We start from the raw sequence: 15,790 nt of genomic DNA, 5'->3' as shown, positions 1-15,790 counted from the left end.
ATCATTCTGAGTGAGCTAACCCAATCACAGAAAGACATACATGGTATGCACTCACTGATAAGTGGCTATTAGCCCAAATGCTTGAATTACCCTAGTGGCCTAGAACAAATGAAACTCAAGACGGATGATCAAAATGTGAAGGCTTCACTCCTTCTTTAAAAGGGGAACAAGAATACCCTTGGCAGGGAAGAGAGAGGCAAAGATTAAAACAGAGACTGAAGGAACACCCATTCAGAGCCTGCCCCACATGTGGCCCATACATATACAGCCACCCAATTAGACAAGATGGATGAAGCAAAGAAGTGCAGACCGACAGGAGCCGGATGTGGATCGAACCTGAGAGACACAGCCAGAATACAGCAAATACAGAGGCGAATGCCAGCAGCAAACCACTGAACTGAGAACAGGACCCCCCCGTTGAAGGAATCAGAGAATGAACTGGAAGAGCTTGCAGGGGCTTGAGACTCCATATGTACAACAATGCCAAGCAACCAGAGCTTCCAGGGACTAAGCCACTACCTAAAGACTATACATGGACTGACCCTGGACTCTGACCTCATAGGTAGCAATGAATATCCTAGTAAGAGCACCAGTGGAAGGAGAAGCCCTGGGTCCTGCTAAGACTGAACCCCCAGTGAACTAGACTGTCGGGGGGGGCGGCAATGGGGGAGGGTGGGGAGGAACACCCATAAGGAAGGGGGGGGGGAAGGATGTTTGCCAAATGTACATAAGAAATACTCAAGTTAATAAAAAAAAATACAAAAAAAAAAAGAAATAATTAAAGCTGGAACAGAAACTAATTGGAATAGAAACAAAGACAGCAGTTAATAGAATCAAGGAATCTAAGAGCTTATTCTTTGAGAAGATAAACAAGACTAGCAGACCCTTGGCCCAACTAATCAGAAGAAAGAAAAAGATGACCAAAATTAGCAGAATCAGAAATAAAGAAACATCACAATAGGCACCAAAGGAATTCAGAAAGTTGCAAGAGAATGTTTTAAAACCAACACTCCACTAACTTAGAAAATTATAAAAAGGGAAAATTTCTAGATTTACGCAAAGTTGAACCAAGAAGTGATCAATGACTTAAACAGAACTCCAACAAATAAGAAAATTCAAATTAATAAAATTCCCTCCAAATTAAAAAAAAACAACTCAGGTTCAGACAGATTGACAGAATAATTCTGAGACTTTGGAAGAAAATGACTAATACTTCTTAAATTATTTTTATTTTTAAAAATGGACTTCTTCTATACTTTGAGATTATAATATAATTACATAATTTCCCCTTTTCTTTTCCTTCCTCCAAACCCTCTCATACACCACCCTCTTGCACTCTTTCAAATCTATGGCCCTTTCTGCGTTAATTGTTTATACATATGTATCTATAATTTTTAATATATGTATTTTTTTTGACAGCAGCAAAGCAGCAGCAAAGTTTTATTCATGTGAACTGTTAAAAATGACCATCTATACCAGTGTCAAATGAGGGAGGGAGGGGAAGGCAGGGCAGAGCAGGGAGACGAGGGGAGGAGGGGAGGAGTCCCCTCTACTGGTAATAAAGCTCCAGGTTCATCCCGTTGTGGATCTCATAATCTCCCAGAGACACGTGGTCTTTAAAAATCGTGTACCACTTTTTAAGAACGATCTTATTCCAGCGGGTGCCAGTTTGAGCCGCTATCAGTTTCTTCAGGTCGCCGACAGTGTCATCGGTGTTGCACTTAACGCGGACTTTCTTTCCTAGATGGTCATTGCAAACCACCTCAATCATTGTGGCTGGAACTCCAATGTCCTCAAACCTAGCAATGAAACAACTTATAGCTCAAACCGATATATGTATTTTTTAAAGAAACAGAAGGAACACTTCCAAACTCCTTCTATGAATGTAATAATGCCAAAAACCAGCTGAAGACACAACAACAAAAGAAAACTATATGCCAATATTCCTCATGAACATAGTTGTAAAACTCCTCAGTTCAACATTTGCAAGTTGAAAAGGTTGTCCTCCATGATCAATTTGGCTTTATCCCGTAAGTGCAGGGATGGTGTAACGTGTATAAGTTAGTAGGCGTAGTAAATCATATAAATGAACTTATACACAAAAATAGCACTATCGTCTCAAAAGATGTAGAAAAGGGCCTTTGACAAACTTCAAAAAGCCTTCGTGGTAAAAGTCCTACCTAAAAGAAAATAGAACTGGAGGGAAGATATTTCAACACAATAAAGAGCGTATGTGGCAATCCCACAGCTGAAACCATCCTAAATGGAGAAAACTTGGAAGCCGTCCCGTTAAAATGAAATAAAGAAACAAGACATGGCTGCCCACCATCACCACTCCCTTTAAACCTAATACTTGAAGCATAGGTAAGCACGGAGGGAAAAGAAGAAAACTAAAGGAATACCATTGAGAAGAGACCAAATTATTATGTGCAGATGATATGTTACATCAGAGACCAAAAAAAAAAAAAAAAAAAAAAAAAAAAAAAAAAAAAAAAACAAAATTCCTCCCACCAAAAAAATTCTAGAAAAGAACAACATCGTGAACAACTTAGAAAACTAAGTGCTGTTCTGTGTAACACTAGCCAGCGGGCTGAGGCAGAAGTCGTGGCAGCTCAAGTACAAAAGCAAATAAAAACCCATGGAACATGGAAAAATAAATCTAAGGAGGAGGAAAACAGAACTCTACAACAGAAACTTTACATCTCTGAAGAAAAGGGTTGAGGAAGTCCTCTCGTGTTCATATACTAGTAGAATTAATATTGTAAAAGTGAGCATTCCGTCAAAAGTATTAAAAATTCAACGCGATCTCCATTTTTTAAAATTTCCCATGACTTCTTCACAAAGAGAGAAAACCCTTTCTAAAATTAGTGTGGAAACACAAAAGACCCCAGATAACAATCCCGGGGAAAAGAACTACGCTGCAGTGACTACCATGCCATATTTAAGCTACATATTACAGAGTCGTTGTCATAAGAACAGCATGGTACAGGTGCAAAGACAGGCATTCAATGAGACAAAACGGAAGGTGCAAATGGGACTACTCACAACACAGCCAGCTAATACCTGACAAAATACACATGGAAGAAATGACAACATTGTCAGGAAATGGTGCTTGGAAAATTATTGGGCTCATATCAATTACCCAGACCAAAAATCAACTCCAATTGGATCAAATATAAGACCTGAAATGCTCACACTGTTAGAAGAGATCACAGGCAATTCTGTGGAGGACGAAGGTGTAAGAAAGTTCTATTCTGAATACTTCATTTGCTCAGGAATTAAGACCCACAGTTGGCAAACGGGTTGTCATAAAACTAAAAAAGCTTCTATAAAGAAAAGGAAATGACCAACTACAAAGTGTAGGGTGGAATCTTTTCAAGTTATACATCTGACAGAAGGTTAGCATTGAGAATATATAAAACACAGGAAATAAAAGGATCAAGACTCTGAGCGGAGAGTTCTCAGAGGAAAGAGAAATGGCTAAGAAATCCCTTTGAAGAGTTCAGTATCCTTAGCAATTAGGGAAATGCAAATTAAAACTGCTCCAGTATTTAATCTAATCCCAGGGCTTCAGTCCCCTCCCTTACCTGATTTCTCTAGCTACGACTTCAAGGACTGTATTGAGCAGGAGTGGGCGAAGCACGGACATCTTGGCTTGCTCCTAATTTTAGTGGGAATTCTGTGTGCTCCCCACTATTTAGAATGATGCTGGCTGTGGTGTTGTTGCCTGTTGCCTTCATTCTATTGATGTGTGCCCGCCTGTCCCGAAGCTCACTGGGACTGTGATCATGAATAGATGCTGTATTTTGTCTACAGCCTTTTTGTCATCAAATGAGGTGATTCCTGTCCCTTCCTGGATGGTTCCTGTCCTTTCATCTATTGGTGTGGTGGATCACATTCACTGTTCTATGTGTGTTGGACCATGACTTCATCTCGAGGTTAGGGCTGATTTGATAATCATAGATCATCTTTTTGATGTGTTCTTTATTTTGGTTTGCAATCATATTATTAAGTTTTTGCATCTGTGCTCATCAGAGGGAGTCACACACACACACACACACACACACACACACACACACACACACACGTTGGGGGTCTTTGTGTGATTTTAGTATCAAGGTGATACTGGCACCACAAAACAAATTTGGAAATGTCTCTTTCTTACTAGATCCATCTGGGCTTTTTTTTTTTTTTTAACTTGGAAAGACTTTTAATTACTCTCTCTATCTCACTGAATGCTGTGGGTCTGTTTAAATTATGGGCATATTTAAATTATTTACTTTATCTTGACTTATCTCTGGTAGGGCATGCATAGGATTTTACTTTTAAGTTTGGAGGAATGTGGCTTTTACATAGCATGTGGTTATGACCTGTGTCTATTCTAACATTGTAACGCCTTCATTTCCACCTCTGTGTTTACTCCTCTCTCTTTTAGTTAATTTGGCAAAAAAAAAAAGTCATTAATTTTTACTTTCTCAAAGAACTTTCTCTTTGTTTCACTGATTGTATTTTTCTTTTCTGCTTCATTAATTATTCATTTCAAGCCTGATTTTTAATATTTTTCCTCATCTACTCTTTTTGGATATCTTTGGTTCTTGTTTCTCTAAAGCCATCAGGTACTTTATTATTAATTTAGGATTGTTCAAATTTTTATGTACGCACTTAGTGCTATAAACTTTCCCTTTGGAATTGCCTTCATATAGTTTGATGTGCACTGTCTGCATTTTCATTCAGTTCTAGGACTATTTTAATTTCTTTCTTGATTTCTCCCTTGACCCAGTCTTCATTCGGTATTGTGTTGTTTACTTTCCATGAGTCTGTGTATTTTCTCAAGTTTCTATTTTTGTTCATATCCAGCTTTTGTGATGAGATAGAATGCAGGGTGTATTCTGATTTTTCTGTAGCTATGGAGACTTGTCTTGTGTCCTTATATATGGTCAGTTTTGGAGAAAGTTCCATGAGCTCCTGGAAAGAAAGTTTGGTTTTGAGTGTTTAAGTGGAATGTTTTGTAGATGCCTGTCAAGTCCATTTGATTTTGTCTGCCTTTCACTCCAGGTCTCACTCAGTTCCTGTGTGGATAACCCATCTGTTTCTAAGAGTATGGTGTTACACTAACTCTTTATCTGTGACAATCTATGGTTTTAGGTCTAGTAGTATTTCTTTTATGAAATCAAGTGCCCTTTGGTTTGGCATATAAATGTTTAGAATTATAATATCCTCTTGGTGGATTTTTCCTTTAACACATATGGCCTTTGCTTCTCTTCTGACTAGATTTGGCTTGAAGTGTAGTGTATATGATCTCAGAATAGCCAGACATGCTTGTTTCTTCGTTCCACTTGCTTGGAATATATTTTTCCACCCCTTAAGTCTAAGGTAGCATCTATGGTTGATAGTGATGTGTGTTCATTGGAGCCAGCAAATAGAACAAATTTTCTAATCTTGGTCTTTACCTCTTTATAAGCGAATTTAGACTGTTTCTCTTAAGGGTTAATGTTTAAAAATGTGTATTAATTTCTACCATTTTATTGTGGTGCTATTGTTTTCTTGGACACCTTTTGATGAATTCTCCTGAAACTGATTATTCCCTATGTTCCTTACATATTTTTAACCTCTTCATACTGAAGTATTCTATCTAGTATCCTCTGTAAATCTAGCCTGGTGGTCATAATTTCTTTTTTAAATAGAAGAGTGTGTGTGTGTTGTGTGTGTGTGTGTGTGTGTCTTTTTAAAGATTTATTATATATAAGTGCACTGTAGCTGTCTTCAGACACTCCGGAAGAGGGCATCCGATCTCATTACAGATGGTTGTGAGCCACCATGTGGTTTCTGGGAATTGAACTCAAGACCTCTGGAAGAGGAGTCGGTGCTCTTAACCACTGAGCCATCTCTCTAGCTCCATAATTTCTTAAATCTGACTCATCACTGAAAGTTTTCATTTTCCTTTAAGTATAACTGATTATATTACTGGTATAATAATCGGGACTGGTATCTGTGGTCTTTAAGAACTTGTAGAACACCAGTCCAGGCCTCTTTGACTTTTAGCATCTCCACTAAAAGGCCAGGTGCTGTTCTGAATGGCCTGCCTTTTTGAATGACTTAGTCTTGCCCTCTTGCACCTTTCTATATCCTGTCTTTCTTCTGTACATTCAGGGGTTTGATTACTATGTGATATCAGGATTTCTCTTTTGGTCCTGCCCTACTCTCGTGGCCTCTTGAACCTTATTAGGCATCTCTTTCCTTGAAATAGAAAAATTTTCTCACTACTGATTTTCAGAAATCCATGGAAGGCTCATCAGATTCTATTGGTGATCATTGAGTGACAAGGGCTGGGGTTACAATGAGAGTGGGTGGTGATTTTTTGGAGGTGGGGCTCAGGATGCTACACCATTTTCATGCAAGTGGTGCATGCATTAGAAGTCAATCTGAGGCTCCCTACCTGGGCTAGTGAAGGGAAGGGCAGGACATTATACAATCCAGGTTGTCCTGGGGGTGGGAGAGTGCTAGATAGGTGGACAGGTAGAGTGACTTTGGAGGTCCCCATCCAACATTAGGCTCACAGGATATCATGCAGTCTACAGAAAACAGTGCCGTGGGTAGAATGAAAGTGTTTATTTGTTTGTTTGTTTTTGCTTGCTTGCTTGCTTGCTTGTTCATTTTAATGGTCATGTTTTGGAAATGCTCGAAGCATTATTCTGAAAACCTATCTTTCCTGAATTAGCTTTATCTCAGAGTAACCTAACAACTGATGCAAGATTGTAACACCTGAAAGGAATATTCCAGATAAGTAGCTAAGAAATATTACCATCTTATAGCACTTGGAGGTATCAAGGGATCTGGGCCCTGGTCAGCAATGTCTGCTTCCTAACAAAGAGGAAAAACAGTGCCAGAGGGTCCCAGACACAATGCTAACTATGAAGTGTTCCTGACAATCATAAAAAAAAAAAAAAAAAGAAACCCAAGACTGACAATGAAGACGCCTTAAGGTCCAACTCTAGTTTGTAAGAACCAAAGAAAGGCACATTAAATGTCATCACAGTGGGGTGGAGAGATAGACGACCTTCAGTCTCTGATGTTAGAATTACCAGCATATGCAGCGATCTTGGGTTTTCATGTGGTGCTAGGAATTCAACCTCAGGTCCTCACTCTTGCAGAGCAAGTGTTCTTGCCCACTAAGCCATCACCCCAGCCCAAGAGAACCCAACTCTTTTGAGGAGTTTTGCTATAAACAGAACAGAAAGTACATTGGGAATTTGAAGAACATATAGAGCCAAAAAGAAATCTTCTTAAAATGGGAAAGATTAAAAAATGGTGAGAGAAAAACCTGTGGAGAGCAACAATATAATGTTGTAAGACAGAAGAACTGCTCAAGCAGGACTTTAGAGAGCAAGAGTAGGTGGATTTATTGCGCAAATAGAGCCGGAAGCATCCCTGGCTCCAGAAGAGACAATAGCTAGTGTCATGCTGACATGTGCATTGTGTGAGAGAGCATGGGCGGCTGTGGACAATCCGCTCTGAAGGCTTCTGTCTGATCTTCCTGTGGAGTCATAAATTAAGAACAAGAATCAGGTACGATAGCCCAGAAAGGAAGAAAAAAGTATGGACGTCATCCATGTGAGTGGGACAAGCAGCGGCTCACCCAACAGATTACAAGTAGGATCTCAGAATGGTATCTCTCCATCTTCTTTAAAATGTTGTAATAAGAATTCAGTCTATGGAACAGTTGGAGGGGAATATAATCTGGAGTGGAAAGAAAGAAAGAAAGAAAGAAAGAAAGAAAGAAAGAAAGAAAGAAAGAAAGAAAGAAAGAAAGAGGGAAAAAAGAAAGAAGAATTTAAAAAGAGAGAATTCAGTCTAATAAACTAGAAAGCACTTAGACGAGTGAGTGAGGACCTGATATGATAAGAGCACATTGAGTATCTATTTGGATTTCTTTCACCTTCCAAATTCTCTTAATCTCCAGGAGTTGAGACTCTTCCTCTATCATCACGAGTTTGACTGAAGTGCTAGCTTGTCTCCCTTAGATGCCTCCTGAAATGAACCACAGGAAGTAACTCCTTTATTTCCCAACTATCAGAGACTTTACCTGCCAAGAACATCTTGCACATGCCCTGAGAGGAACCATCCCTGGCAGGCAGCCTCTCCTGGCAGCAGGCCTGAGCCTGACAGGGGAACACTGTGTCTTGTTGACAGGGGAGCCCTTTTAGATAGGTAGCATTTTGTTACTAATGCCAAGTCTGCCTGGGGGGTTTCATCAGGGCCCGGTATGGATACTGAGATTCCACTTCCAAGTGTTTTAATGTAGAAGTGCACACGCTACAAGGAAGAAATAAGAAGCAGTCATTTGTGTGTAGATTGGGGGAATTCTGTGCAGAGCTTCCTTACGATGAATTCTTAGTTGCGAAGATGAAGGTGGGACTTGAGATGTAGCCCCATTGCTAGAATGTTTGTCAGGTATGCACAGAGCTCTGAGTCCAGCCCCCAGCTCTGTATAAATAAGAAGTGGTGGTGTATTTCTATAATCTGAGCATTTGGGTGGTGGAGGTAGGGGGTCCAAAGTCCAAAATTATCCTCAACTAAACAGGGAACTTGAGATCAGCCTAGAACACATGGACCATGTCTGAAAACTCAAAAGCAAGATAAAGATGAATCACCCATTCAGATGAGAAATCAGATGGCTGGAGAGATATTGGTAATACTGGTGCAAAGTACTGGACCAGGAATCCAAAGGTTCCTAGTGGATCCTTGCTCAGCCACAGTGCACCAAGGTACTCTGCACTTCTCAGATGCCATTTGTGTGCTTAAGTATGATGGTGAAGAAGATGATGATGGGGGGGTGACTAGAGAACTGGATCAGTGGTTGAGAGCACACTGGCTGAGCTTAGAGAGAACCCAGGTTCAGTTCCTAGAACTCACAGGGCAGGTCACAATTTTCTGTAACTCCAGTTACAGGCGATCTGATGGTCCCTTCTGGCTTCCAGGGATACCAGGCACACAAGTGGAGTACATACAAGTAGGTAAAACACTCATAAAAATAAAATAAAAATTTAAATGATATTAAATTTTTTAAAGACAATAATGAGGATAACAGTGATGACATACATGCTCTGTTGAAACAGTCCCTGAGGTTCTGAAGCCTGAATCCCAAAGAGAAGAGAGAGGCTGGACAAGGCCAGATTCCTGTGAGAGCACTCTTGAATTTGCTCTCCAGAAGTCACTCTCCATACTGACTCGTTTTGCTTTGTACCCTAGAATGTACAAGTCTCGTCTGCTTCAAGGAGCTTCCTTGCTACCTGGCAAGGGGGAGAGGAAGACACACACACACACACACACACACACACACACACACACACACACACACACAGGTTGGGGGCTGACAGACAGAGAGACAGGGAGACAGAGACAGACAGACAGACAGACAGACAGACAGACAGACAGACAGACAGGAAGGAAGGAAGGAAGGAAGGAAGGAAGGAAGGAAGGAAGGAAGGAAGAAGACAGAAAGACAGATAGGAATAGAGTTGTTAATCAGAAAGTACATGAAGTATGAGAACAGTATAGTCAGTGCCAAGTAAGAAACACACACAAGACACACTACAGACAGAAGAGCCTGTTGAGGATAATGGGGCAAGGCAGGAACCTGGGCTTTAGCAACACAGACCTCAAATTAAACTCCTCTAGGGTTTAACTCCTAGATTTAAACTCTGAGAGTTTAGTGGAGTTTACGGTACTCACAGAGGCCCCTGGGGATCCAGATCTGATAGACAAAGCACAGTGTCTGGTCTTTGCTTGGTGGATTTGGGGACTTTGAGGAGGACCCATGTGAATTCAAAGTAGTGACCCCTGCAGTGCACCTGACACTGGTCTGACCACCAAGGTCTCACTGAACTCCATGCTTAGTGAACTTCCTTTTTTATCCGCTCCTCACCTACGGCTCCCACTTCCTCAGTGTGATGCTTCATCACACCCCCACCCCCTGGAGATTTCTAGTGCATTGAGCATGAAAAGGTTGGAACAGTAGCAAAGAAGTAGGGCAGGATGAGCCACTGCCCTCAGCCATCACTCTTAGAAGTCTCTCTCCCAAACATCCCAGGGAGATGGGCTCTTCCCTCTCTATATTACTTTTGATCATAGTGCTCTATCACAGCGACAGAAAAGCTAACGAGCAAAAGCAGTCTATAGATTCACTGCGATCTCTATCACAATTCCAATGCAATTCTTCACAGAAATTGAAAGATAATCATAAATTTCATATGGAAACAAATAGACTAGTGTTGCCAAAATAATAATAATTAACAACCCAGAAACAAATAAAAAAATCCTACTGGGGGTATCGCCAATCACAGACTTCAAGTTATGTAAAACTATAACATTTAAAGCAGTATAGTACTGGCACAATAGAATTACCCAACAATGGGAATAGAATGCCCCTACTAGATACCACAGATTATCAAACAAAAAACATGCCTGTGCAAGATATGGGGTACTTACTTTGAGATCATTAGCTAATATAGTCACATAGAGCCCCAAATATTACAGGCTGCTGATAAAGCTCTTGGTTACCATTCAAGGCTTGAAAATAAGTCCTATTGCTGAGAATATCACATACTTAAGTCAAAGAACGTAGAGATATCATGAGGGTACTTACCTTAAAGCTTCATCCCTACTCCATAGCTTTCATAGACAGGGAAGGCATTATTCGTGCTACTGGAGGGGAAAAGTAACCATAATTTCCACTCCGCTGTGAACCTTGACAGCTGTAGTAATGACTGGCCTTGCAAGACATATATCCACTGTACAATATTGGCATGTTATGGCAGTAACCAAACATTCTTGTTTGTTTTAAGGCTTGTTCCACAACATGGAAGCCATACTTGGCACTGTTATTGGGACCAAGAACCTGCAACTAGACAGGTCATCTCATTCTTCTACTATTATTCTTCTAAACTGATGTGCTAAATCAACTCCTAATGACTTATCATTATATCCATAGATTAATAATACATCCTCCCATGTTCACTAGAGAATCTTCTATGTGCAGTAGATGGTGATTGACATAGAGAACCAAAACTGACCAAGATGCAAAAATCGGAATGCCCCACCCTAAATGGAGCACCCCTTCCTCTCAACATTCAGGAATCATCTCAGAAAAGAGATTGGAAAGTTTGAAAGCCAGAAAGATAGTACATAGCTACAAAAGAAGAATATCTTCTGGGTACAGCAGGGCAACTGCATGTAGGAACTTATTGTGACAGCGTGCACAAGACCTGTGCAAGCCCAAGCCAGACCAAATCCCAGCATGAAGAGGAGAGATGGGCATGAAGTTCTATCCCTACCTGAGGGGCATTGGCTAAGAGAAGGACCATCAGTTTTCTCTGAGGTTAGAACCCCTGGTACAACAACTATGCTACAGTAAAAGGCCATATATCTAGAATATTTAGATGGCACAATGTCTTGATGGATTTAAATTTAAGTGGGTAAAGAAGGCAGTCGAGTTGAAAAGAGTTAAGGGGGAATATAATCAAATACATTATAGAAAATTCTCAAAGACCTTATGAAATATTTTTCAAGAACATGGAATTGTCATAGTGGGGCTAATGTGCAGAGTGTTGCTGGGGAGAAGATGCATGCTGGGGAGTCTGCCATCAATGCCAGTCACAGGTGCCCATCAGGAGTGATGGTCTATTCTAAGGTATTAGCTACAAGTTACAAAGGCTCTAGACAACCAAATTTCATTGTAATGATCCAGTTGTGAAACTCAGAATTCAAAGGGTGCTTAGCCCTAAGTTGAAAGTATTTGAAGATACACGTCTGCTAAAAGCAGAGAGGGAAGTACATATCAGGAGCAGGAAGGGAGTTGCTTAGAGGTAGCAGTAATGAAACATGGATCAAAATGAACACTTAAACACGCACCGTGACTAACACATTACGAACATTCACCCACTAAATCTGTTCAGCTACCTTTGAGAGTTCCTACTAGTTCTCTTGTAAAGTTGAAGAGGCAGACATGGAAAGGTCAGGTGGCTTTTTCTACTTAGTCATCACCATGTTCACTCACAGGTCCTCGGGAAAATTGACCTTAGACACAACTTGATAAACTTAACCTATTTTCCATTCTTAATCTTAGGGGGAAAATTCAAAAAAGACAAAGGTCCCCAGATATTAAACTGATAGGAGATCCAAACAGAAGATAAGCAAATAAGATGGTGTAAAGGAGATCAGAATAATCAAGTGCATATGCTAGAGGGTCATTAAATGACTTTAGCTTGGTCATTGGGATTCTGGTTAGATGCTACAATAAGAAAGGAAGAAGCACTAGGTGGGATGGCAGGCGCATTTAATCCCAGCACTCAGGAGACAAAGACAGCTGGATCTGTGAGTTCCAGGTCAGACTTTTCTACATGGTGAGTTCCAGGACAGCCATGGCTACATACAGAGACCCTGCCTCACAAAAAAGAATAAGGAGGAGGAGGAGGAGGAGGAGGAGGAGGAGGAGAAAAACAGGATAGATGGATGGATGGAAGCCAGGAATGTCAAAGCATGGTAAAATAGTAGTGTTTCCAGGTGAAGGTCAGACCAAGCTACAGAGATCCCCCATCTCAACACAAAGAAGGAGAAGACATGGAGGGAGTCACAGAGGAAAGAAGCAGATGAAAATCATATTTTCAAGACAAGAAATATTACTGCTATTAACATTGATATGATCATGAATAGACAGAATCTCATATTCAAGACCTTATGGAAAACCTAGTTTCTCTAAAGGATTTATGGGGCCTGAAAGTATGAATCTAGAAAGTTTCTGGTGCCCAAGCAAGCTGGTTCAAAGGATACTCCTGTGTAGCTACCAGTCAATTCTCCAAGAGTTCTCTTCACGTTCCAAAGAGAACTGAGAGTCTGTAGCAAAAAGTGACCAGAACACCCTGCTTCAGCCGCTTCCCAGAATACAGTCTACTCCTCTATCAAGGACCACATGAATAGGTGGGTCAACTAAGTGGAAGAATCCCAAATTAAGAAAGGAGAATAGAAAAGTAATGTCAAAACTGATAAAGACAAGGTTCACAGAAGGAGACATGGAAATGTCAACATTAACAAGAGCTCCACAGAGCTGGAGAGGTGACATGTGGTGCACAGACATTCATGCAGACAAAACACTCATATACATAAAATTAAACTTAATTTAATTTAAAACTAAAAGAGTTGTGTTGTAGGGTGAAGAAGCTGGTGTGATCAGCTTTGAATGGCTTGGGCATAAGATGATGGCCCAAGAAAAAGATGCTGTTGGGCAGGAAGTTCTGGAACCCAGGTCAGGACTTTACAGATGTGATCATCCACTTATTCAACATGTGCCTGTTACTGTTTCTCTAGGGTTTCTGTTACTGTAAAGAGACACTACGACCATCGCAACTTTTATAAACGACATTTAATCAGGGCTGGCCTACAGTTCAGAGGTTTTAGTCCATCATCATTGGGGCAAGAATCATGGTGGCAAGCAGGCAAACATGGTACTGGAGAAGTTGTTGGGAGTTCTACATCTGGATCCAAAAGAAACAGGGAGAGTCAGTCACTAGGCCTGTGTTGAGCTCCTGAAATCTCAAAGCACACTCCCCAGTGATACACTTCCTCCAACAAGGCCACACACCCATCATGCCACTCCCGGGGCCATTCGCACACAGATCACACCACTGTGGTATCTCCTGAAGAAGTATCTTCTGCTCAGCACAGCTAGCATTGCTAGCCCAAGCCCTTTCACAAAGTAAATAAGCCTTTTCACAACCACCTCACTAATTCCCTCTTCTTTGTGTGACTGTTTAGTACAAAGAGCAGGGCTAAGGATGTAGCTCAATCAGTTGAGTGTTTGCCTAGCATGCACAAGAATGTTATCTTCAACACAGAATAAACTAGGACGTTAGAGTGTACTTGTAATACCAGTGCTCAGGTAGTAGAAGCAGGAGGTTCAGGGGTTCAAAGTCATCCTTGGCTGCTACAAAGGAAATATGAAGCCAACCTGGGATACATGAGACCTTGCCTCAAAAACATTAAAAACAAATTAAAAGACAAGAAACAAATAGAAAGGATGAGTTAAGGGAAAAAACAAACCAAGAGGCCAGCTGTGGTGGTGCATGCCTGTAATCCCAGGAAAAGGCAAGAGGATCTCTGTGAGTTAGAGGCTAGCCTAATCTACATAGCAAGCTCTGGGACAGCCAGAACTGTATAAAAAGATGCTTTCTGGCAGAAAAAAAAAGAAGATAAAGTAGGAAAAAAATATCATCAGATAATCAGCTGAGTGTCATTTCCTAGAAGACAATGGAAGAGTGAATTTAATAAAGATATTAGTGTCAAATCACCCCAGACTCTCACTTGAGGAAAAGTCATTGACTTTAATATTAGATCTGCCATTGTTGAGCTTCTAATGAGGCTTCTATCTCTACTGAGCACCTGAATCACCGAAAGCACACAGACACCTATGAAATGTCCCCAGCATCCAACTCAGTTGCCCTGCTGCTTGGATGTAGGCTTATGTGTTATTTTTCACTACCCCAGGTTCTGTGCAGTTGGCATTAAGAACTACTTTAAAGAAAATGAGTGAAACATCTGTTTGGTAGACCAGTTAGCTATTCCACAATGTGTAGAGATTTCAAAATATGGCACAAAGAATAAATGCACGCCAGTTTTATTCATCAACTTACAAACTAATTGAAGGGGGAAATTTGGCATATCCATTGAAAGCCAACAATTTTGGAAGAGGAGTAGAAAACAGAGAAGAAACAGAGAGGGGTGTTTTTCAGAAGAGACACTAGCAGTCTTAACAGAAGGCATGGATATTTAGTGCACGCTCTCCCCCCCCCCTTTTACTGTGTTATTTAACCTTATCTGTGTCTTATCTGTAAAAATCAGGATGAAAATACTTGCTGTGCCCAATTCACAGTTTCCTTGAGAGGTCAAGAAGGATAACAGATGTGAGAGCACTTTGGAAAAAAGAAAAGGATTGAAGTGCTATAAAAATGTAAGATTTATATGGCTGTCAGTTTCTTTTCCCCAAAGATGGCCCTAAAGATAGTGATTATCAACTGTAAAGACCTGTGAGGACCCAGCATCCCCTTCTACCCTGAGCTCACAAAGACAGTATCCTTTGATAAGTGCTCACAGCTACTAACTGGAGGTCTAATGCTGTTTACAACTCTGGCTTTTTCACAGCTAGCTTTGCATCCAATCTTTGACAGATGCAGTCCCAGAATCCCACAAACCCCGCTTAAAATTTCTAAATAGACCAGCCATCTAACATGAAACTAAAAATAGCAAAGATGTGACTGCTGTAAAAGTTTAAAAAGTAAATTTCGTGTTGCGCGTGGTTCCCACTTAGTTGTCAATGTCATGCTCACAGAGAAAGGGGAAGGCCAGGGACTGAAAAGCATCAAGGAGAGCAGGCAGTGCTACAAGTCAAGAGCCTAATTCCCTGGGCAAAAGTTAAAGGAGTATCCCAGATCTGTGCCAAAAGCACCATCAAATTCAATGACTGCCTCGAGGTCTATCTGAGCCCCAGGTATGCCCACACCCATGCTGTGCTGGACCTACAATAACCAGAACAGAAGCCTTCTCAATTACCTGTTCAGAACGAACAGTAGCACCTTCCCTGGTGTTGCTGGCCCCATGGACAGGTTTTCTTTAATCATAGATGACTGTAGATATTCAGAGTTGGATTGCATCTTACTGTGGGTTTCATGTTGTCCTTGGATACCAAAATATTAGCAAATAAAGTTCTTTGTCAAAGATACAACATGGCTTAATGCTTGGG

At 40.8% G+C, this 15,790-nt stretch overlaps 1 protein-coding gene across 1 annotated transcript; it reads right to left on the bottom strand.

Moving 5' to 3' along the window:
• Window positions 1-1,423: 1,423 nt before the first annotated feature.
• LOC116884639 (ubiquitin-like protein 5) lies at window positions 1,424-1,815 on the bottom strand. The gene has a single exon (XM_032885779.1). The coding sequence runs from the start codon at window positions 1,769-1,771 to the stop codon at window positions 1,550-1,552; it is 222 nt and encodes a 73-aa protein (XP_032741670.1). The 5' UTR covers window positions 1,772-1,815; the 3' UTR covers window positions 1,424-1,549.
• Between the last annotated feature and the right edge of the window lie 13,975 nt (window positions 1,816-15,790).

This window comes from Rattus rattus, chromosome 15 (genome assembly GCF_011064425.1).
Source record: "Rattus rattus isolate New Zealand chromosome 15, Rrattus_CSIRO_v1, whole genome shotgun sequence".
Lineage (NCBI taxonomy): Eukaryota > Metazoa > Chordata > Mammalia > Rodentia > Muridae > Rattus > Rattus rattus.
This window is presented reverse-complemented; position numbering and strand designations above follow the sequence as displayed.

Bases quoted from the DNA above. Each gene is read 5' to 3' on its own strand.
- LOC116884639 (XM_032885779.1), bottom strand. From the start codon at position 1,771: ATGATTGAGGTGGTTTGCAATGACCATCTAGGAAAGAAAGTCCGCGTT.